This window comes from Panulirus ornatus, chromosome 10 (genome assembly GCF_036320965.1).
Source record: "Panulirus ornatus isolate Po-2019 chromosome 10, ASM3632096v1, whole genome shotgun sequence".
Lineage (NCBI taxonomy): Eukaryota > Metazoa > Arthropoda > Malacostraca > Decapoda > Palinuridae > Panulirus > Panulirus ornatus.
The window spans coordinates 40,970,616-40,996,271 of record NC_092233.1 but is presented as its reverse complement, the minus strand read 5'-3'; the positions used below and the strand labels follow the sequence as shown (position 1 = coordinate 40,996,271).

Here is a 25,656-nt window from a genome sequence, read left to right as displayed (position 1 = left end):
CCCTGACGTGTCAGCTGACATAAAAAGATAAAAGAAAAAAGCAATGGCTAAAGAACTTTGTTCCCCCGTGCAATTCTTAAGGTGGATCATAGCACACACTTATCGTGTGCATTGCATAGGGTCTGTGGGGAAGCATCTGTGTGGTCCTGCTACGAAGTCATTCACGCGACGTTGAACACTTCAGTTTGAATCGGAAGCCCTAGACGATATATTCAACAACAACATAACATCAATCTCACTCGTCACCATCTTACTGAAAACATAATTCTGAAACATTGCCAGGACCCTACAAGACTGCAAATAACAAAAGCCTGGTAATAGAAAATATAATTCCTTCATAAATCATCAAAGTATAGGTTAAGAAAAGGTCAGCGCAAACTATTAATGCTTTATTTAGAAATGAATCATTTTCATACCGGAAGATAAAGATATTCACGTTCTGTGACACAGGATTGGACTTGATCTGTCAAGTCAGGAAGAAGGTGGGTGATGCCTAAAGTTCATCTGAAAAAAGTAAGTTAAGCCAGAACTCGTCAGTCTTATTCCTCAGCCTTGTACTTCTTTTCTTCCTCAGCGAAGGCGATCTGGTCGAGGACGAACTGGGGGATGGGGATGGGGGAAGGCTGGGGCCACGGGCAGCAGGTCGGACTGGGGTTGGTAACCGTTCTTGTCGGCCACAAACTGGACTGACGCTACACTGCCGTCCTCCTGGGGGTAGCTGAAGGGTGGGTGTTATCAGTGTCAATCATTCAAGAATAAAAAGGAAATTCACTACATTTTTGCCACTTCTTTTCTTTTGTCATTCATTTTTACGATGAAGGCTCCAGTCACGGACAATAGTCCACATCAAGGCCTGTTCGTAACTGAATATATAAAGAGGTTAATGAAAGGGATCTAAGAGGCAAGGAAAAGCACTTACCAATTTTTTCAGGTTATAGTTACTGGAAAAAACGTGAGAGGGTTGAGAGTTCCAAAGCTTCGAGGTGTAGGGAAGAAGCGACTATCTAAACTACCCACCCTTGAGTTACCAGTGGCCACACAGTGACACAGCTTGCCGAATACTGCGTAGTCGAGCTATTGGTGTGAGCACGCAAGCAGCGTACTTTTGGGAGCAAAAACCAAAGTAATACCTATAGAAGAAGAAAAGTGAACCAACATATCGGTGTAGGGCAAGGGGGTAAAGTTTTGAAGTTAGCCTGGGACAGTTAATATGTCGGATCGCTTTCGACTCAACTCTGTCTAGCAATGATGCAGAGGTAGAACAACCCCAAAAGTGAAAGCAGTACTCCATACAAAGACGAATCAGTCCTTTGTAAAAACGGAGCAACAGCTCAGAAGAGAAGAAATTTCGGCTTCTCAATAAAAAAAACAGTTTCTTAGCGGCAATAGTAGTTATTTCCGTAATGTGGGGTTTCCAAGGTAGTGTGGCTATTAAGATAATGCCAAGTATGTCAATTGAGTCGAAAGGTGGAGTTACAGATCCGTCGAAGATTTCTTCTACCCTACTGAGACATCCTGTCCAAGCCTGAATTTGTGGAGGATGTTATGTCAAGACGAGATGCAGCTCGAGTGAAAGAATGAGCAGATTTGAAGGATGTGGAGAAAAGCAGTGTTGAGTCGTCAGCATACGAGTGCGTTTGGTTATTTGCAGAGGAAAGGAAATTGTTGTTGAAAAGGGGGAGGGAAAGAGACAGGAGAGAATCTTGAGGGACACCGCCGTTGATGGAGAGAGATAACAGTAAATCAAAAAAGAATATCGCCGGTGGATCTCACCTTACGGAAATCTTACTGGTGATCAGAGAGAAAACTGTAATTCAAGATGTTTAAGGACATCGGTGAGGAGACAATGAGGAGAGATTCATAGACTTTGGAAATAGTTTTGTAATGAGAACATATGATTGCGTAGGTGAAGATTGTTAGATGATATTGGAACCTACCTCCATGAGCCAATCATGTTTGAGCCACCATCAGGTCCCTGAGAACCAGAAAACTGAAAGTTGATACCGTTGTCGGCCTCGAAGTGGGAACTGTGAGCACCGAACTCATCGGGGTTGACTTGTTCACTGCGGAGGATGGCAACTGGTGGGTAGACCAGGGTGTCGGCCACTGCCACAGCAGCCACGGTGAGGATCACAACCTGGAACACATGAACCTTATATCGATATGGTCACTATATTTGAATAATTTAGTCTTAGCTGTGTCTCTCTTATCTTACAGACATATTTGCCCAGTTGTGTACTCACGAGCTTCATGTCGAATGTTGGGTGGATGTGTGAAGCTCCAGATGCCTGACCGCTTTATATACTCGCCCAGAGAACAATGAGGCAATATACTAGCGTGGAAAAGGCTGTCCTGCAACAAAGAGACTGTGTCATTGATTTTTTTTCTGACTTCATGGAGACAAACAGGCTGTAACGTCATTCGTTGTTGTACTTGTTAGCAGCAGCTGTGTTCCGTGACAGCCTTATTATGTTAAGTGTTGTATGCAGTACTTTCATTGAACAACGTGGGCCATTCATATGATTTCTGCGTAGAAGTGATTCTTAAGAAATTTACAAAAAAGATTTTTTCATTATCCCTTCAACGTTTACAAACCGCTTAGAAAGTTATCATGTTTGTATATCATATATCTCTTTTTAACGTGATATGATGTCTGCCCTGGGGATAGGGGATATGATGTTTTATCCCTGGGGATAGGGGAGCAAGAATACTTCCCACGTATTCCCTGCGTGTCGTAGAAGGCGACTAAAAGGGGAGGGAGCAGGGGGCTGGAAATCCTCCCCTCTCATTTTTTTTTAATTTTCCAAAAGAAGGAACAGAGAATTGGGCCAGGTGAGGGTAGTCCCTCAAAGGCCCAGTCATCTGTTCTTAACGCTACCTCGCTAATGCGGGAAATGGCGAATAGTTTGAAAGAAAAAAAAGTATGATGTCTGCCATCAATTATAAGTTTTAAGTAATGAAGTTCATATTATATTGTGTTAAAGTACAATAGTTGGACAGAATTTTGTATATAATCTATATTCACGTGGATACAAAAAGAAGAAATCAATATGGCTGCCATTCAGCAAGAAAAAGACAAACAAAACGAGTGTCTACAGTAATGAGGTTGATATGAATGAAGCAAAAACTCTGTGCAGGAGAAAGTCATTCCTTAGTAAAACAGAAGACGTCAATTTGCAATCCTGGCAGATGTGGGTTCACTTAACTCCTCTGCAGGCATGGGACCACCAAGCTCCCTTTATACGTGTGGGATATTTTGGCTTTCTTTACGGGTGTTGTGGTTACCGAGCCACTTTAACAGGTATGCTGTCAACTTGTCTTCCTTAAGATACGGGAGTAACTCGATTTTTAAGATATGGGGTTGACAATTATCATATCAACTAGAACTAAGATATATGGGTCCACCCGCCCCTCCTTCACATGTACAGTCATAGAACCCCATTATGAGTAGCAATTATAATGTCCACTATGGACCCAGGAACATCTGGTCTCCTTTACAGGTATGATGCGTCCTGCCCTTCCTTACAAGATTGTGGTCAACTTATCAAATGAGGTGGGAAGTTGTTTTCCATTTGCATGGATATAGTACATTCAACAGGAATAGTCACTTTGCCACTTTTGTAAGTTTGATGGCAATTATGCACTTGTACAAGTAGATTGTTACCAAGCACTCTATAAGGTACAATGTCACAAGATATCCATAACAGATATGGGATCACACTTCGTCTTTTACGTGTATAATATTACTCTTTTACAGGCAATAGGTCACCCAACTCTCGAGACAGTTTATGGTTCCGTATGTATTTTTCCTGATCTCTTTCTTATGTGTAGCCCAACCACTTCAAGGGATTTTTTTCAATCATAAAGTCATCACATCATCTATACTTTCAATGGTTGATGATGCTCCTTCTGAAGGGTTGGAGTCATGCAATCATCTGTAGAAGTAAGAAGGTATTCAACAACCCCTACGGGCTAAGAGCTACCCAATTACCTCGATAGAAGTGAGCTTCTGCAACATGCATGGAGTCAAGACAACATTTACAAAGATGAGATCACTAAGCATAGTTGTGGATCCACGTTAATAGTTATAGAATTATCTAACCACGTTAATAGTTATAGAATTATCGTACCACGTTAATAGTTATAGAATTATCGTACCACGTTAATAGTAATAGAATTATCGTACCACTTCTACAGATATCGCGTCAATAGATGTCTCAAGTTTTGGTTCACAAAGCAATTCTATGAGACCCAGGGTGGACGAGACAGTTTTCTTGCGTACATTCGTCAGCACACAAGAAGTAGGTCGGGATGATTTGATTTTCCATCAGAACTAATCGTAAGATGGTTCGCTAACTTTGCAGAGACTTGAATCATGAAACAATGTTAGGTTGGTAGATGAAGCAGGGCTGTGGTAAGTCTGGCTCTGCTGCTAGAAGGACTAGGTTTGAGTGGAGGAGAATGCCAGGCGCTGGTAGTGATCCACACTGGCATTTTTCTTATGGCATGGTTCGATCTTCTTCACTGTTGAAGCATTTTAGTTCTGCGCAATGAACTGAATAAGCGTTTCAAATAAGTGAAAACACCCTTCAAAACTGTAGGCCTGAAGGTAAGTGTATCCTTCATTCCCTTTTTTTCTTTTGAAATATGATAAAGAAGATCTAAGTAAACCATCCTTCCGGTCATATCTAGTTTCTATTAGCTATCACTGCGTAAGGTGACTGCTGCCATTGTACACTACGGTTCATATCAGTCTGATAATATACTGCAACAATCCGAAGACACGTTCGCTCGTAATAAACAGGAATATAGTATGTGGCTCTGGGAGTCTGAACCGTACAGATGTGGACTATGAGTATGTAATATTGGGACTGGTAGCCTCACCACCTAACTACATTGGACATATAACCTGCACCCTGAGCCGCTGCCTCTAGCTTCACCTATAAGAAGATGGAATCAAACAACATAAATGAACAAAAGTATGGAACGAGACCAAAGATGGAAATTTCAGTGAATAGCACCAAAAATTATTACTAGCTGCAGTGATCGCAGGAGACTACAGATATTAGAATCCATTCACATTAGAGAGAAAGCACCTGTCATCAACATCCAAACAAACATGACCACCACCATACACATCTTTGATGGTCTGCCAAAAGGAAGTCGACCTAAAGCCGTTTTAGGATAGGTGGAACAGGTCACTGATCACCCACAAGCTACTGAGTCCACCATTCCAGGACAGGAGGAGCGAGTGACAGACCCACCTGGTCTTGGGTTACTAAGGTCAGAGAGAATCAGGCGAGCTCGACCTGACCTCATCTCCAAACCTGGACAATCACTGTCTCGTTTGGCCCAACTTAGTGTATGTAATGATGGACTGTCTATATTCCTACATCGTTTGATATTGTTTCCTGTTTCCTCAACTGTAAGTTTATCTGCATTTCTGCTTCCACATTTGTGTTTAGCTTGTAACTCATATTATCTGTCAAGATATCATTAATTTGAATTGCTTTTAACGTATACCCTTACTTTTTATGTGGTGTGTACGGTGAGTTGTTCAGAGTGTGCTTCTTATACACATTTTCCTTCCTTGCATTTTCCATTTCACATCAAAGTTTTGTGACGCAGATTTTCCTCATTTTTGTAGATTCCTGATGATGCCCATATAAAGGACAAACATTGATTAGAATGAAATGGAAAATTTTGTACAACTGGTGTTTGAACACCCAGCTGCTGGTAAACGATACTGAGACAATTGGAGATCATTGAAAAGAAGTTTAATGACTAAAATATGCTGCCTTATTCAATTCTATAGGCATATATATATATATATATATATATATATATAAATGTATATATATATATATATATATATATATATATATATATATATATATATATATATATATATATATATATATATATATATATATATATATATATATATATATATTTTTTTTTTTTTTTTTTTGCTTTGTCGATGTCCAGGTTCCTTACCTCAGACATACTACCTATCTCTCCTTTTTTCACATCTTGGTTACATCCACACACATTTAGGCAACCCAATCTGAGCCTATATATATATATATATATATATATATATATATATATATATATATATATATATATATATATATATATATATATATATATATCTATATATATATATATATATATATACATATATACATATATATATATATATATATATATATATATATATATATATATATATATATATATATATATATATTTTTTTTTTTTTTTCATACTTTGTCGCTGTCTCCCGCGTTTGCGAGGTAGCGCAAGGAAACAGACGAAAGAAATGGCCCAACCCCCCCCATACACATGTATATACATACGTCCACACACGCAAATATACATACCTACACAGCTTTCCATGGTTTACCCCAGACGCTTCACATGCCTTGATTCAATCCACTGACAGCACGTCAACCCCGGTATACCACATCGCTCCAATTCACTCTATTCCTTGCCCTCCTTTCACCCTCCTGCATGTTCAGGCCCCGATCACACAAAATCTTTTTCACTCCATCTTTCCACCTCCAATTTGGTCTCCCTCTTCTCCTTGCTCCCTCCACCTCCGACACATATATCCTCTTGGTCAATCTTTCCTCACTCATCCTCTCCATGTTCCCAAACCACTTCAAAACACCCTCTTCTGCTCTCTCAACCACGCTCTTTTTATTTCCACACATCTCTCTTACCCTTACGTTACTTACTCGATCAAACCACCTCACACCACACATTGTCCTCAAACATCTCATTTCCAGCACATCCATCCTCCTGCGCACAACTCTATCCATAGCCCACGCCTCGCAACCATACAACATTGTTGGAACCACTATTCCTTCAAACATACCCATTTTTGCTTTCCGAGATAATGTTCTCGACTTCCACACATTCTTCAAGGCCCCCAGAATTCTCGCCCCCTCCCCCACCCTATGATCCACTTCCGCTTCCATGGTTCCATCCGCTGCCAGATCCACTCCCAGATATCTAAAACACTTCACTTCCTCCAGTTTTTCTCCATTCAAACTCACCTCCCAATTGACTTGACCCTCAACCCTACTGTACCTAATAACCTTGCTCTTATTCACATTTACTCTTAACTTTCTTCTTCCACACACTTTACCAAACTCAGTCACCAGCTTCTGCAGTTTTTCACATGAATCAGCCACCAGCGCTGTATCATCAGCGAACAACAACTGACTCACTTCCCAAGCTCTCTCATCCCCAACAGACTTCATACTTGCCCCTCTTTCCAAAACTCTTGCATTTACCCCCCTAACAACCCCATCCATAAACAAATTAAACAACCATGGAGACATCACACACCCCTGCCGCAAACCTACATTCACTGAGAACCAATCACTTTCCTCTCTTCCTACACGTACACATGCCTTACATCCTCGATAAAAACTTTTCACTGCTTCTAACAACTTTCCTCCCACACCATATATTCTTAATACCTTCCACAGAGCATCTCTATCAACTCTATCATATGCCTTCTCCAGATCCATAAATGCTACATACAAATCCATATATATATATATATATATATATATATATATATATATATATATATATATATATATATATATATATATATATATATATATATGGGGGTAGGGGAGAAAGAACACTTCCCACGTATTCCCTGCGTGTCGTAGAATGCGACTAAAAGGGGAGGGAGCGGGGGGCTGGAAATCCTCCCCTCTCGTTTTTTTTTTTTTTTGTTTAAGAAGGAACAGAGAAGAGGGGCAGGTGAGGATATTCTCTCATAGGCTTTTTTTTTTTTTTTAATTTTCCAAAAGAAGGAACAGAGAATTGGGCCAGGTGAGGGTATTCCCTCAAAGGCCCAGTCCTCTGTTCTTAACGCTACCTCGCTAATGCGGGAAATGGCGAATAGTTTGAAAAAAAAAAAAAATATATATATATATATATATATATATATATATATATATATTTATATATTTCATTCATTTTGCTTTCTCGATGTCTCCCGCGTTTACGAGGTAGCACAAGGAAACAGACGAAAGAAATGGCCCAACTCACCCCCATACACAATGTATACACACACACGTCCACACACGCAAATATACATACCTATACATCTCAATGTACACATATATATACATACACAGACACATATATATATATATACCCATGCACACAATTCACACTGTCTGCCCCCATTCACTACCATCGCCACCTCGCCAAACACGGTATACCTTCCCCCTCCCCCCTCATGTGTGCGAGGTAGCACTAGGAAAAGACAACAAAGGCCCCATTCGTTCACACTCAGTCTCTAGCTGCCACGCAATAATGCCCGAAACCACAGCTCCCTTTCCACATCCAGGCCCCACATAACTTTCCATGGTTTACCCCAGACGCTTCACATGCCTTGATTCAATCCACTGACAGCACGTCAAACCCGGTATACCACACCGATCCAATTCACTCTATTCCTTGCCCTCCTTTCACCCTCCTGCATGTTCAGGCCCCGATCACACAAAATCTTTTTCACTCCATCTTTCCACCTCCAATTTGGTCTCCCACTTCTCCTCGTTCCCTCCACCTCCGACACATATATCCTCTTGGTCAATCTTTCCTCACTCATTCTCTCCATATGCCCAAACCATTTCAAAACACTCTCTTCTGCTCTCTCAACCACGCTCTTTTTATTTCCACACATCTCTCTTACCCTTACATTACTTACTCGATCAAACCACCTCACACCACACATTGTCCTCAAACATCTCAGTTCCAGCACATCCACCCTCCTGCGCAAAACTCTATCCATAGCCCACGCCTCGCAACCATACAACATTGTTGGAACCACTATTCCTTCAAACATACCCATTTTTGCTTTCCGAGATAATGTTCTCGACTTCCACACATTCTTCAAGGCTCCCAGGAATTTCGCCCCCTACCCCACCCTATGATTCACTTCCGCTTCCATGGTTCCAGCCGCTGCCAGATCCACTCCCAGATATCTAAAACACTTCACTTCCTCCAGTTTTTCTCCATTCAAACTTACCTCCCAATTGACTTGAACCTCAACCCTACTGTACCTAATAACCTTGCTCTTATTCACATTTACTCTTAACTTTCTTCTTTCACACACTTTACCAAACTCAGTCACCAGCTTCTGCAGTTTCTCACATGAATCAGCCACCAGCGCTGTATCATCAGCGAACAACAACTGACACTTCTCAAGCTCTCTCATCCACAACAGACTTCATACTTGCTCCTCTTTCCAAAACTCTTGCATTCACCTCCCTAACAACCCCATCCATAAACAAATTAAACAATCATGGAGACATCACACACCCCTGCCGCAAAAATACATTAACTGAGAACCAATCACTTTCCTCTCTTCCTAAACGTACACATGCCTTACATCCTCGATAAAAACTTTTCACTGCTTCTAACAACTTGCCTCCCACACCATATATTCTTAACACCTTCCACAGAGCATCTCTATCAACTCTATTCATATGCCTTCTCCAGATCCATAAATGCTACATAGAAATCCATTTGCTTTTCTAAGTATTTCTCACATACATTCTTCAAAGCAAACACCTGATCCATACATCCTGTACCACTTCTGAAACCACACCGCTCTTCCCCAATCTGATGCTCTGTACATGCCTTCACCCTCTCAATCAATACCCTCCCATATAATTTACCAGGAATACTCAAAAACTTATACCTCTGTAATTTGAGCACTCACTCTTATCCCCTTTGCCTTTGTACAATGGCACTATGCACGCATTCCGCCAATCCTCAGGCACCTCACCATGAGTCATACATACATCAAATAACCTTACCAACCAGTCAACAATACAGTCACCCCCTTTTTTAATAAATTCCACTGCAATACCATCCAAACCTGCTGCCTTGCCGGCTTTCATCTTCCGCAAAGCTTTTACTACCTCTTCTCTGTTTACCAAATCATTTTCCCTAACCCTCTCACTTTGCACACCACCTCGACCAAATCACCCTATATCTGCTACTCTATCATGAAACACATTTAACAAACCTTCAAAATACTCACTCCATCTCCTTCTCACATCACCACTACTTGTTATCACCTACCCATTTGCGCCCTTCACTGAAGTTCCCATTTGCTCTTTTCTCTTACGTACTTTATTTACCTCCTTCCAGAACATCTTTTTATTTACCCTAAAATTTAATGATACTCTCTCACCCCAACTCTCATTTGCCCTCTTTTTCACCTCTTGCACCTTCATCTTGACCTACTGTCTCTTTCTTTTATACATCTCCCACTCAATTGCATTTATTCCCTGCAAAAATCGTCCAAATGCCTCTCTCTTCTCTTTCACTAATAATGTTACTTTTTCATCCCACCACTCACTACCATTTCTAATCAACCTACCTCCCACTCCTCTCAAGCCACAAGCATCTTTTGCGTAATCCATCATTATATATATATATATATATATATATATATATATATATATATATATATATATATATATATATATATATATATATATATATATATATATATATATATATATATATATATATATATATATATATATATATATATATATATATATATATATATATATATATATATATATATATATATATATATATATATATATATATATATATATATATATATATGAAAGCCGGCAAGGCAGCAGGTTTGGATGGTATTGCAGTGGAATTTATTAAAAAAGGGGGTGACTGTATTGTTGACTGGTTGGTAAGGTTATTTAATGTATGTATGACTCATGGTGAGGTGCCTGAGGATTGGCGGAATGCGTGCATAGTGCCATTGTACAAAGGCAAAGGGGATAAGAGTGAGTGCTCAAATTACAGAGGTATAAGTTTGTTGAGTATTCCTGGCAAATTATATGGGAAGGTATTGATTGAGAGGGTGAAGGCATGTACAACGCATCAGATTGGGGAAGGGCAGTGTGGTTTCAGAAGTGGTAGAGGATGTGCGGATCAGGTGTTTGCTTTGAAGAATGTATGTGAGAAATACTTAGAAAAGCAAATGGATTTGTATGTAGCATTTATGGATCTGGAGAAGGCATATGATAGAGTTGATAGAGATGCTCTGTGGAAGGTATTAAGAATATATGGTGTGGGAGGCAAGTTGTTAGAAGCAGTGAAAAGTTTTTATCGAGGATGTAAGGCATGTGTACGTGTAGGAAGAGAGGAAAGTGATTGGTTCTCAGTGAATGTAGGTTTGCGGCAGGGGTGTGTGATGTCTCCATGGTTGTTTAATTTGTTTATGGATGTGGTTGTTAGGGAGGTGAATGCAAGAGTTTTGGAAAGAGGGGCAAGTATGAAGTCTGTTGGGGATGAGAGAGCTTGGGAAGTGAGTCAGTTGTTGTTCGCTGATGATACAGCGCTGGTGGCTGATTCATGTGAGAAACTGCAGAAGCTGGTGACTGAGTTTGGTAAAGTGTGTGAAAGAAGAAAGTTAAGAGTAAATGTGAATAAGAGCAAGGTTATTAGGTACAGTAGGGTTGAGGGTCAAGTTAATTTGGAGGTGAGTTTGAATGGAGAAAAACTGGAGGAAGTGAAGTGTTTTAGATATCTGGGAGTGGATCTGGCAGCGGATGGAGCCATGGAAGCGGAAGTAGATCATAGGTTGGGGGATGGGGCGAAAATTCTGGGAGCCTTGAAGAATGTGTGGAAGTTGAGAACATTATCTCGGAAAGCAAAAATGGGTATGTTTGAAGGAATAGTGGTCCCAACAATGTTGTATGGTTGCGAGGCGTGGGCTATGGATAGAGTTGTGCGCAGGAGGATGGATGTGCTGGAAATGAGATGTTTGAGGATAATGTGTGGTGTGAGGTGGTTTGATCGAGTAAGTAACGTAAGGGTAAGAGGGATGTGTGGAAATAAAAAGAGCGTGGTTGAGAGAGCAGAAGAGGGTGTTTTGAAATGGTTTGGTCACATGGAGAGAATGAGTGAGGAAAGATTGACCAAGAGGATATATGTGTCGGAGGTGGAGGGAACGAGGAGGAGTGGGAGACCAAATTGGAGGTGGAAAGATGGAGTGAAAAAGATTTTGTGTGATCGGGGCCTGAACATGCAGGAGGGTGAAAGGCGGGCAAGGAATAGAGTGAATTGGATCGATGTGGTATACCGGGGTTGACGTGCTGTCAGTGGATTGAATCAGGGCATGTGAAGCGTCTGGGGTAAACCATGGAAAGTTGTGTGGGGCCTGTATGTGGAAAGGGAGTTGTGGTTTCGAGCACTAATGCGTGACAGCTGGAGACTGAGTGTGAACGAATGTGGCCTTTGTTGTCTTTTCCTAGTGCTACCTCGCATACATGAGGGGGGAGGGGGATGGTATTCCATGTGTGGCGAGGTGGCGATGGGAATGAATAGAGGCAGACAGTGTGAATTGTGTGCATGGGTATATATGTATGTGTCTGTGTGTGTATATATATATGTGTACTTTGAGATGTATAGGTATGTATGTTTGCGTGTGTGGGCGTGTGTGTGTGTACATTGTGTATGGGGGTGGGTTGGGCCATTTCTTTCGTCTGTTTCCTTGCGCTACTTCGCAAACGCGGGAGACAGCGACAAAGCAAAATAAATAAATAAATAGATATATATATATACGCCCATACATAGATATATATATACGCCACATTCGTTCATACTCAGTCTCTAGCTGTCATGCAAATGCACCGAAACCACAGATCCTTTCAAAATCCAGGCCCCACAGACCTTTCCATGGTTTACCCAACACGCTTCACATGCCCAGTTTCAATCCATTGACAGCACGTCGATCCCGGTATATCATATCGTTCCAATTCACTTTATTCCTTGCACACCTTTCTCTCTCCTGTATGATCAGGCCCCGATCGCTCAAAATCTTTTTCTCTCCATACTTCCACCTCCAATTTGGTCTCCCGCTTCTACTTTTTTCCTCCGCCTCTGACACATATGTCCTCTTAATCAATATTTCCTCTTGATTTTGTGCTAACCATTTCAACACACCCTCTTCTGCTCTCTCAACCACACTCTTTTTATTACCACACACATCTTTTACCCTTTCATTACTAACTCGATCAAACCACCTCACACCGCATATTGTCCTCAAATATTTACTTACCAAGACTTCCACCCGATAGTCCAATTCCCTGATTGTCCAATACATATTTGGTTACAGTCTTTACATGGGACTTTATAAACAACACCTGCAGTTTTTGATGGGATATTTTTGATTAGGGCTTTTTTGATAGTGTTATCATACCTGATTACTACTTGTACATTAAGTTTTTCGAGAATGTTAACACATTCGAGAATATTCTCATGGACGGGAAGAACAAGGGTTCTTTGGTAACTTTTACGTTTTGCCGGATTGTTATTTTGGCCACTATAGAAACGTTTTCTTGCTGTATTCTGACACTGGTTAAGTATATTTATTGGGTATCTTAGCTTCGGTCCAATATACTAAATCATTTTAAGTTCATCCAAAAATTGACAATCTGAAATCCTATATGCTCTCGGGTACATAGATATAAAGACCGATTTTTTTACATTCATATGATGATCAGAATGATCATGGACATAAGACAAATATATCTGTAAAATTTTGTAAACCTTAGTTTTCAAGATACATTTATCCCTTTTGACCTCTACATCCAAATAGGGTAACTTATTAATTGCGACCTCATGAAGTCGAAATTGGTAATAGATTTCGTCCAATACATATAGCTAGCTGAATAAAATGTTAGTGTAAACTAATGCTTTATTTACAAATGATACAATAAATCTTCATGACTGAATGCCACAGGTAAAACACATTCTGTAAGAGGGAGAATCGGTTGGATCAGTCAGGTCAGGAAGTAGGTAGGTGATGCCTAATGGTCATCTGTGAAAAGTAAGTATAACTAGAACTCGTCAATCTTATTCCTCAGCCTTGTACTTCTTTTCTTCCTCAGCGAAGGCGATCTGGTCGAGGACGAACTGGGGGATGGGGTGAGGGTAAGCTGGAACCACGGGCAACAGGTCGGACTGGGGTTGGTAACCGTTCTTGTCGGCCACGAACTTGACCGACGCTACACTGCCGTCCTCCTGGGGGTAGCTGAAAGATGGATGTTATCTGTGTTAATCATGCAAGAATGAAATGGAACGTCACTAAATGTATTTCATGAATTAGTTCTCTGAATAGCCATTTGTTTAGAAAATATAATGGTATAAATTAAGTTGTTAGAATATGTTAGAACTCACCTCCATGAGCCAATCATGTTGGAGCCACCATCAGGTCCCAGGGAACCAGAAAAGTGAAAGTTAATACCGTTGTCGGCCTCGAAGTGGAAAGTGTGAGCTCCATTCTCATCGGGGTTGATTTGTTCGCTGCGGAGGATGGCGACTGGTGGGTCTATCAGGTTGTCGGCCACTGCCACAGCAGCCATGGCGAGGATCACAACCTGGAACATGTTAGGTTAATCGCAAAGATTTGATTCCGTTCTGACGTAGATTCCTCTCTGTAACAGCCACGTAAATTTCAATAAGGTAGTCAGTAGCTCTTATTTTGTATCCTTATTCTACCCAGCTGTATACTCACGAGCGTCATGTCGAGTGTTGGTTGGGAGTGTGAAGCTCCGGCTGCCAGGCCGCCTTATATACCCGCCCCAGAGAATACAGGGTCAGTACAGCGTTGAGTAAAAGGTTTTCCTACAGTATGAAAATGGTGTCATTTGTTGCTGTATTTGTTAGCAGTAGCCATGTTTCGTGACACAACCTCATTGTGTTTATACGTCGTCAGCATAATCTTCATTTGACATTAACTCAAGATTTCTGTCTAGAAGAAATTGTCACGGGATTTGCAAATAAACTGTTTCCATTATTCCTTTCACGTTTACAAAATGTTAAGAAGGATATCATACCATATTGTATATGTTGTTGAATGTTGTATGAGTGTCTGATCTCCATTATAAACTTGAGGGAATCAAATGGGTTGTGCTGGAAAATACGGTGGTTAAAATGGATGTGTTGAAGAGACGTAGCTAGGACGCTGTCTTTTCGTTGTGTATCAACTGACTTATATTTCTTTCTTGTGTCTCCCCTGATGGTGTGATTATTACACAAAAGTGCACTTGGGAACTTATCGTGTTTCATTTTCCACGTGGACTCAGGAATATACTAGATCACGCGCAAAATTGTGATCCTTTCCAATATATATATATATATATATATATATATATATATATATATATATATATATATATATATATACTGAACTCACTATATGTCTTGCTGGAAAATTTTGTTAATGTGTTTTGAGAAGTCCATACATATATGGCAATGAAAGGGACAAAGATGACAAACTTTTGATAAGAGAATCATTACCCTTCAACAACAGTTTCAGTTCATTGTTGAAATGGAAATTAACTGCTTCTAGGGGATTCTTACTGAGTTTGAAATATGTTGGGTTATTATCTAAAAGATCATTCATTTTAGATAAATAATTACTTCTGTCCATAATCACAGCATTCCAGCAAGACCTATAGTGAGTTCAGTAACCCTCATCACATATCGATTGTCAGAAAGGTTAGTTTCTTTATTAATCCCTTTAGTGGGTAAGATATGAAATTCTAATATCATGAAGAATGTAGATTTAGTTAACAAGCTTAACAATATCAATGTTGATTTTGATTTCAAACTTGTTATCTTTGATGTTCCCTCATTTTTCACAAAAGTTCCAGGTGATGACCTTTTAGAATATCTATTTAATGTTTTGGATTATATTCATTTACCTGTTTCAAAGTCTGTTTTCATTGAACTGATAAAATTTTGTATAAAAGACTGTGTATTTCAATTCAATGGAGATCATTATGCTCAAAAATTTGGTATAGCAATGGTTAACCATCTTTCACCTATAACAAATAATCTTTATATGGAATCTTTTAAAACAAAATTACTGAAGGATATCTTACCTTCTAATGCAATTTGGTTTAGGTATGTAGATGAAGTTCTTTGTGTTTGGCCAACAAATGAAAATTTACAAACATTTCTCACTTTACTTAACAATATAGTACATTCTATCAAATTTGCTGTAGAAAATGAAAATAATGGTATGTTACCATTTTCAGATTGCATGATCCATAGGCAAGGAAACAAGTTAAGGTCTAGCATATACAGAAAACCTACCACTGTATGTTCATATATACATTATTACTCATTTCAACATGACAGAGTAAAATTATCATCATTTCAATCTATGTTTCAATCTATGAAAATAATGGTATGTTACCATTTTCAGATTGCATGATCCATAGGCAAGGAAACAAGTTAAGGTCTAGCATATACAGAAAACCTACCACTGTATGTTCATATATACATTATTACTCATTTCAACACGACAGATTTAAAATATCATCATTTCAATCTATGTTCCTTAGGCATTACGCATTTGCAGTCCAGAGGATATTGATGATGAGTTTAAGAAGATATATTCTTTTGGATCTAAGTTAAAGTACCCTAGATCTTTCATTTATAAATCCCATAAGTTAGCAAAGAAATCATTTTATAAAGTTGAGCCAAAACCTCCCATTAACACCAAGTCTCTTTTAGTTCTCCCTTTTGATAATAATTTTACTTTACTTCCCACTACTTTATTTGCTTTAATGTATATGTTGCTTTCAACAGAAATAATACTATAAAGAATATCCTAATCAGGAACTCAACAGAAAATTATCCTGGTTGCATCTATAAAGTGCCATGTAGAAATTGTGATAAGTTTTATGTTAGGCAGACTGGTAAGGATCTTTCTGTTAGACTTAAGCAATATAGATATAGTATAAGAACAGGACAAGAATCTAAAGCCTTGTTCAATCACGTTAAAAAGTATGATCATTGTACTGATTGGAGTAATGCCATCTCAGTTATTAACTCTAACTCCAGTACCACGAGAAATATCATAATCTTCTATTATTGAATACACAAAGAATTATAATCTTAATCTTAGTGAAGGTCTATGTAAGTTTGATAAATTTAGTGTTGACAAAATTTGTAAACAATTCACCCTCTTGTCCACATAATAAGTACATAAAAAGTATGATCATTGTACTGATTGGAGTAATACCATCTCAGTTATTAACTCTAACTCCAGTACCACGAGAAATATCATAATCTTCTATTATCAAATACACAAAGAATTATAGTCTTAATCTTAGTGAAGGTCTATGTAAGTTTGATAAATTTAGTGTTGACAAAATTTGTAAACTATTCACCCTCTTGTCCACATAATAAGTACATGATACGCTCGTTGTCTGTCTTGGACAATCACATGTTTACCAAATGGCGTCCTAGCTTCGTCTCTTCGTTGCATATCAACTGACTGTTATATTTCTCCCTCGCGTCTCCCCTGAAGATGTGATTATAGCACAAAAGTGCACTTGCAGTCTTATCTGTTTCATTCTCCCCGTGGATTCATATGAATATACTTGATCACGCTCACTCTTTCCTCTTTGTTACTCTTTCCAATATATATATGTATATTGTTATTCTTTCCAATATATATATGTATGCTGGGGTGAAGAGGGTGGTGAGAGTAAGTGAGCTTGGGAAGGAGACTTGTGTGAGGAGGTACCAGGAGAGACTGAGTACAGAATGGAAAAAGGTGAGAACAATGGAAGTAAGGGGAGTGGGGGAGGAATGGGATGTATTTAGGGAATCAGTGATGGATTGCGCAAAAGATGCTTGTGGCATGAGAAGAGTGGGAGGTGGGTTGATTAGAAGTAACATTATTAGTGAAAGAGAAGAGAGAGGCATTTGGACGATTTTTGCAGGGAAAAAATGCAATTGAGTGGGAGATGTATAAAAGAAAGAGACAGGAGGTCAAGAGAAAGGTGCAAGAGGTGAAAAAGAGGGCAAATGAGAGTTGGGGTGAGAGAGTATCATTAAATTCTAGGGAGAATAAAAAAATGTTGTGGAAGGAGGTAAATAAAGTGCGTAAGACAAGGGAACGAATAGGAACTTCAGTGAAGGGCGCTAATGGGGAGGTGATAACAAGTAGTGGTGATGTGAGAAGGAGATGGAGTGAGTATTTTGAAGGTTTGTTGAATGTGTTTGATGATAGAGTGCAGATATAGGGTGTTATGTTTGAGGTGGTGTGCAAAGTGAGAGGGTTAGGGAAAATGATTTGGTAAACAGAGAAGAGGTAGTAAAAGCTTTGCGGAAGATGAAAGCCGGCAAGGCAGCAGGTTTGGATGGTATTGCAGTGGAATTTATTAAAAAAAGGGGTGACTGTATTGTTGACTGGTTGGTAAGGTTATTTAATGTATGCATGACTCATGGTGAGGTGCCTGAGGATTGGCGGAATGCGTGCATAGTGCCATTGTACAAAGGCAAAGGGGATAAGAGTGAGTGCTCAAATTACAAAGGTATAAGTTTGTTGAGAATTCCTGGTAGATTATATGGGAGGGTATTGATTGAGAGGGTGAAGGCATGTACAGAGCATCAGATTGGGGAAGAGCAGTGTGGTTTCAGAAGTGGTAGAGGATGTGTGGATCAGGTGTTTGCTTTGAAGAATGTATGTGAGAAATACTTAGAAAAGCAAATGGATTTGTATATAGCATTTATGGATCTGGAGAAGGCATATGATAGAGTTGATAGAAATGCTCTGTGGAAGGTTTTAAGAATATATGGTGTGGGAGGCAAGTTGTTAGAAGCAGTGAAAAGTTTTTATCGAGGATGTAAGGCATGTGTACGTGTAGGAAGAGAGGAAAGTGATTGATTCTCAGTGAATGTAGGTTTGCGGCAGGGGTGTGTGATGTCTTCATGGTTGTTTAATTTGTTTATGGATGGGGTTGTTAGGGAGGTGAATGCAAGAGTTTTGGAAAGAGGGGCAAGTATGAAGTCTGTTGTGGATGAGAGAGCTTGGGAAGTGAGTCAATTGTTGTTCGCTGATGATACAGCGCTGGTGGCTGATTCATGTGAGAAACTGCAGAAGCTGGTGACTGACTTTGGTAAAGTGTGTGAAAGAAGAAAGTTAAGAGTAAATGTGAATAAGAGCAAGGTTATTAGGTACAGTAGGGTTGAGGGTCAAGTCAATTGGGAGGTAAGTTGGAATGGAGAAAAACTGGAGGAAGTAAAGTGTTTTAGATATCTGGGAGTGGATCTGGCAGCGGCTGGAACCATGGAAGCGGAAGTGAATCATAGGGTGGGGGAGGGGGCGAAAATCCTGGGAGCCTTGAAGAATGTGTGGAAGTCGAGAACATTATCTCGGAAGGCAAAAATGGGTATGTTTGAAGGAATAGTGGTTCCAACAATGTTGTATGGTTGCGAGGCGTGGGCTATGGATAGAGTTGTGCGCAGGAGGGTGGATGTGCTGGAAATGAGATGTTTGAGGACAATGTGTGGTGTGATTCGGTTTGATCGAGTAAGTAATGAAAGGGTAAGAGAGATGTGTGGAAATAAAAAGGGCGTGGTTGAAAGAGCAGAAGAGTGTGTTTTGAAATGGTTTGGGCACATGGAGAGAATGAGTGAGGAAAGATTGACCAAGAGGATATATGTGTCGGAGGTGGGGGGAACGAGAAGTTGGAGAACAAATTGGAGGTGGAGAGATGGAGTGAAAAAGATTTTGAGTGATCGGGGACTGAACATGCAGGAGGGTGAAAGGCGGGCAAGGAATAGAGTGAATTGGATCGATGTGGTATACCGGGGTTGACTTGCTGTCAGTGGATTGAATCAGGGAATGTGAAGCGTCTGGGGTAAACCATGGAAAGCTGTGTGGAGCCTGATTGTGGAGGGGGAGCTGTGGTTTCGGGCATTATTGCGTGACAGCTAGAGACTGAGTGTGAACGAATGTGGCCTTTGTTATCTTTTCCTAGCGCTACTTCGCACACATGAGGAGGGAGGGGGATGGTATTCCATGTGTGGCGAGGTGGCGATGGGAATGAATAGAGGCAGACAGTGTGAATTGTGTGCATGACTATATGTGTGTGTGTCTGTGTGTGTATATGTGTGTGTACATTAAGATGTATAGGTATGTATATTTGCGTGTGTGGACGTGTGTGTATATACATGTGTATGAGGGTGGGTTGGGCCATTTCTTTCGCCTGTTTCCTTGCGCTACCTCGCAAACGCGGGAGACAGCGACAAAGCAAAATAAATAAAATGTATATATATATATATATATATATATATATATATATATATATATATATATATATATATATATAAGATTATATTATCATCATCATTATTAATATTTTGCTCTATCGCTGTCTCCCGCGTTAGCGAGGTAGCGCAAGGAATGGCCCAACCCACCTACATACACATGTATATACATACACGTCCACACACGTAAATATACATACCTATACATCTCAACGTATACATATATATAAACACAGACTTATACATATATACACATGTACATAATTCATACATGCTGCCTTTATTCATTTCCATCGCCACCCCGCCATACATGAAATAAAAAACCCCTCCCCCCTCATGTGTGCGAGGTAGCGCTAGGAAAAGATAACAAAGGCCACATTCGTTCACACTCAGTCTCTAGCTGTCATGCAATAATGCACCGAAACCACAGCTCATTTTCTGCATCCAAGCCCCACAAAACTTTCCATGGATTACCCCAGACGCTTCACATGCCCTGGTTCAATTCATTGACAGCACGTCGACCCCAGTATACCACATCGTTCTAATTCACTCTATTCCTTGCACGCCTTTCACACTGCTGCATGTTTAGGCCCTGATCACTCACAATCTTTTTTACTCCATCTTTCCACTTCCAATTTGGTATCCAACTTCTCCTCATTCCCTCCAACTCTGACATATATCCTCTTGGTCAATCTTTCCTCACTCATAAACTCCATGTGACCAAACCATTTCAAAACACCCTCTTCTGCTCTCTCAACCACACTCTTTTAATTACCACACATTTCTCTTACCCTTTCATTACTTACTCGATCAAACCACCTCACACCACATATTGTCCTCAAACATCTCGTTTCCAGCACATCCACCCTTCTCCGCTCAACTCTATCTATAGCCCACGCCTCGGAACCATATAAAATTGTTGGAACCACTAATCCTTCAAACATACCCATTTTTGCTTTCCGAGATAATGTTCTCGACTTCCACACATTCTTCAACGCTCCCAGAAATTTCGCCCCCTCCCCAACCCTATGATTCACTTCCGCTTCCATAGTTCCATCCGCTGCCAAATCCACTCCCAGATACCTAAAACACTTCACTTCCTCCATTTTTCTACATTCAAACTTACCTCCCAATTGACTTGTCCCTTAACCTCACTGTACCTAATAACCTTGCTCTTATTCACATTTACTCTCAGCTTTCTTCTTTCACACACTTTATCAAACTCAGTCACCAACTTCTGCAGTTTCTCGTCCGAATCATCCAACACCCTGTATCATCAGCGAACAACGACTGATTCACTTCCCAAGCTCTCTCATCCACAATAGACTGCATACTTGCCCCTCTTTCCAAAACTCTTGCATTGACTTCCCTAACAACCCCATCCATAAACAAATTACAAAACCATGGAGACATCACACTCTCCTGCCGCAAACCTACATTCACTAAGAACCAATCACTTTCCTCTCTTCCTACACGTACACATGCCTTACATCCTCGATAAAAACTTTTCACTGGTTCTAGCAACTTGCCTCCCACACCATATATTCCTAATACCTTCCACAGAGCATCTCTATCAAATCTATCATATGCCTTCTCCAGATCCATAAATGCTACATACAAATCCATTTGGTTTTCTAAGTATTTCTCACATACATTCTTCAAAGCAAACACCTGACCCACACATCGTCTAACACTTCTGAAACCACATTGCTCTTCCCCAATCTGATGCTCTGTTCATGCCTTCAACTTTCTATCAATACCCCTCCATATAATTTCCCAGGAATACTCAAGAAACTTATTCCTCTGTAATTTGAGCACTCTATCTAGTCCCCTTTGCCTTTGTACAATGGCACTATGCAAGTATTCCGCCAGTCCTCAGGCACCTCACCATGGGTCATACATACATTATAGAACCTTACCGACCTGTCAACAATACAGTCATCACCTTTTTTGATAAATTACATTGCAATACTATCTAAACCCTCTGCCTTGCATTCTTTCATCTTCCACAAAGCTTTTACTACCTGATGTTCCCATTTGTTCCCTTTGTCTTACGCACTTTATTTACCTCCTTCCAAAACATCTTTTTATTCTCCCTAAAATTTGATGATACTCTCTCACCCCAACTCTCATTTACCTTCTTTTTCGCCTCTTGCAGCCTTTCTCTTGACCTCCTGCCTCTTTCTTTTATGCATCTCCCAGTCATTTGCATTATTTCCCTGGAAAAATCGTCCAAATGCCTCTCTCTTCTCTTTCAGTAATAATCTTACTTCTTCATCCCACCACTCATTACCCTTTCTAGTCTGTCCACCTCCCACGCTTCTCAAGCCACAAGTATCTTTTGCACAAGCCATCACTGCTTCCGTAAATACATCCCATTCCTCCCCCACTCCCCTTACGTCCTTTGTTCTCACCTTTTTCCATTCTGTACTCAGTGTCTACTGGTACTTCCTCACACAAGTCTCCTTCCCAAGCTCACTTACTCCCACCACTCTCTTCAGCCCAACATATATATATATATATATATATATATATATATATATATATATATATATATATATATATATATATATATATATATATATATATATATATATATATATATATATATATATATATATATATATATATATATATATATATATGTACATATTCAAAAGGATCACAATTTTTGCTTGATCAAGCATATTACTATGATACCACGGAGAAAATGAAACACGATAAGTTCCCAAGTGCACTTTCGTGTAATAATCACATCATCAGGGGAGACACAAGAGAGAAATATAACAGTCAGTTGATTTACAACGAAGAGACGTAGCTAGGATGCCCTTTGGTAAACATGCGTTTGCCTAAGACAGACAACGAGCGTATCATAAACTTATTATTCTACAAATTTTATCAACAATAAAGTTATCCAATTTGTATAGACCATCACTAATATTAAGATTATAATTCTTTGTGTATTTGATAATAGAAGATTGAATGATATTTCTCATGGTAATAGACCTAGAGTTAGTAACTGAGATGGCATTATTCCAGTCAGTACAAAGATCATACTTTTTAACGTGATAAAACAAGGCATTTGATTCTTGTCCAGTTCTTATACTATATTGATGTTTCTTAAGTCTAACAGAAAGATCCTTACCAGTCTGCTCAACATAAAACTTATCACAGTTTCTACATGGCACTTTATAGATGCACCCAGGAGAATTTCCTGGTAAATTCCTGATTGAGATATTGTAATTGCTGCTGAAGGCTACATTTATATTAAAGGATTTTAGGAACATGGGAAGTAAAGCAAAATTATTATTGAAACGGAGAACAAAATGATTCTTGGTGTCAATGGGAGGTTTGGGCCCAAGTGTATAAAATGATTTTTTTTTGGTAACTTAAGGGATTTATCAATGAAAGGTCTGGAGGACAGTTGGAAGACCCCACCCAAGCGCTGTAGGCCTGATATGTATGTAAACTTTATATGTTCCAATGCAGAAACAATATCGACATGCCATGAATCTATTTACAGTGTCCTCGGGATCAAGAAGTGGATGGTCTATATCATCTTACAGGCCCCCATGAGTGGACAGATCCCTAGACCTGTAAACAGCAATTCCCTTGACGGATATTGTTCCATCGGTGGTCCAGTGGAAAACTGACCACCAGCTGTTCACCGTAGTCTGGGTTCAACTGGGTTCAACTCTCGTGCGTATTATGGTTAAACTATCTATAGATTGTGGGTATGTTGCTGTTAAGATAAAATTATCAGAACGAAAATATAAGGTTTTTGGAATTTTCTTGCAATATAATCATAAATGCACTGATAAGAAAAGAAAATAGTAGCATGATCTATTAATGCTTTATTTAGAAATGATAAAACAAGTATCGTATCGGAAAGTAATACAAGTATTCACGTTCTGTGACACAGGATTAAACTTGTTCAGTCATGTCAGGAAGTAGGTAGGTGATGCCTAATGTTCATCTGTGAAAAGTGAGTTTAGTTAGAAGTCGTCAGTCTTATTCCTCAGCCTTGTACTTCTTTTCTTCCTCAGCGAAGGCGATCTGGTCGAGGACGAACTGGGGGATGGGGTGGGGGAAGGCTGGGGCCACGGGCAGCAGGTCGGACTGGGGTTGGTAACCGTTCTTGTCGGCCACAAACTGGACTGACGCTACACTGCCGTCCTCCTGGGGATAGCTGAAGGGCAGGTGTTGTGTATGTGATACAGTAGTACGATAGCGATTCACTAAAGATACTTTTCTGATAAGCACTATATAAAATGGGTGGAATTCTATATTACGATTAAGTGATAGAAATTTATCAAAGTATAGATATGAATATTAGGTGATATTGGAACCTACCTCCATGAGCCGATCATGTCTGAGCCACCATCAGGTCCCTGAGAACCAGAAAACTGAAAGTTGATACCGTTGTCGGCCTCGAAGTGGGAACTGTGAGCACCGAACTCATCGGGGTTGACTTGTTCACTGCGGAGGATGGCGACTGGTGGGTAGACCAGGGTGTCGGCCACTGCCACAGCAGCCACGGTGAGGATCACAACCTGGAACACATGAATCTTATATCTATATGATTTATTCAGCACCTACACGCAGGCAATTGGTAATGAAATTTCCTTTCTCGAGGCGGTAGTTCGCCTATTAATCCAGAGATTTATCATAAACGTTGATTTCTTTTTTTTGAAATAAACTACTTGAGTGTATAGTGTTGTACTTACGAGCTTCATGTTGGAGTGCTGAAGGTAAATGTGAGTGTGAGACCTGGTAGGTCTTCCCGTCTTATATACACACAGAAAGAGAAGGTTGTCATACAACCTTGTGCCCGAGACCTCGATTCTTTTTTGTTTTGTTCGCGTGAATCTCGGGTGTTAATGTAATATAGATGTCAACTTGTTCCTCTTGGGTCAGCTACAAACACAGTCCAGATCTTCAGGTGTTAGTCAATGATCTTCAGCAAAGGAAGAACTTTACTAGCAGTTTTCTATTTCATTGAGATGTATTATGTTCCTGTGACTAAGAAGTATCTTTCCATAATTTTTCCAACAAAAAGTGGACTATACACTCAGTAAAGAAGGGCGTCCTTTAGATTTATAACTTTTATCTAATGAATAAATTCTCCTACATCACGTCATCTGGTGTAGCGGTTGGCAGTCCTGACCGTGACACATCCACGGGCCATCCAAGGTTGAGCGCAAAATTTCGATTTCTGGTTATGGCAATTGATCCACAGTTAACTCGGCTGTTCATCCAAACTTAAGGTCTGGTCGATAAAATTGGTACCTGGCTCAGACTCATGTGTATATATGTGGAGGCAAAGGTGAATGTTTGTAGAAGCTCTCAAAAAGAACAGAGAACATTAGGGAGAAGAGAGTGGTGTGAGTAAGTGAGCTTGGAAAGGTGACTTCTGTGAGGAAGTATCAGGAGAGATTGAATTTAGAATGGTAAAAGGTTAGAGAATATGGCGTGAGGGGAGTGGGTGAGGAAAGGGGT

At 39.8% G+C, this 25,656-nt stretch overlaps 1 protein-coding gene and 1 pseudogene across 4 annotated transcripts; both read right to left on the bottom strand.

Annotated features, from left to right (window-relative positions):
- Nucleotides 1-392: 392 nt before the first annotated feature.
- On the bottom strand, nucleotides 393-2,293 carry LOC139750685 (cuticle protein AMP4-like; annotated as a pseudogene).
- An 11,236-nt stretch (nucleotides 2,294-13,529) lies between these two features.
- LOC139750684 (cuticle protein AMP4-like) lies at nucleotides 13,530-24,922 on the bottom strand. Of its 4 annotated transcripts, none has more exons than XM_071665366.1 (3): nucleotides 14,600-14,625; nucleotides 14,263-14,462; nucleotides 13,530-14,116 (listed from the first exon to the last, which is right to left on the bottom strand). In XM_071665366.1, exons 1-3 carry the CDS (start codon nucleotides 14,606-14,608, stop codon nucleotides 13,939-13,941), a joined length of 387 nt encoding a protein of 128 aa, XP_071521467.1. In that variant the 5' UTR covers nucleotides 14,609-14,625; the 3' UTR covers nucleotides 13,530-13,938. The 4 variants fall into 4 exon arrangements, with proteins under 4 accessions (XP_071521467.1, XP_071521464.1, XP_071521463.1 ...); XM_071665363.1 differs by lacking the exons at nucleotides 14,263-14,462; nucleotides 14,600-14,625 and adding exons at nucleotides 24,511-24,710; nucleotides 24,861-24,906 and having other exon boundaries at nucleotides 13,762-14,116; XM_071665362.1 differs by lacking the exons at nucleotides 13,530-14,116; nucleotides 14,263-14,462; nucleotides 14,600-14,625 and adding exons at nucleotides 23,989-24,346; nucleotides 24,511-24,710; nucleotides 24,861-24,906.
- Nucleotides 24,923-25,656: the final 734 nt, after the last annotated feature.

Coding starts and splice junctions, on each gene's coding strand:
- LOC139750684 (XM_071665363.1), bottom strand. CDS start 24,893: ATGAAGCTCGTAAGTACAACACTATACACTCAA. Junction 24,711..24,860: donor GTACAACACTATACACTCAA/GTAGTTTATTTC, acceptor CATGTGTTCCAG/GTTGTGATCCTCACCGTGGC. Junction 14,117..24,510: donor GACATGATCGGCTCATGGAG/GTAGGTTCCAAT, acceptor TCCATCTTTCAG/CTACCCCCAGGAGGACGGCA.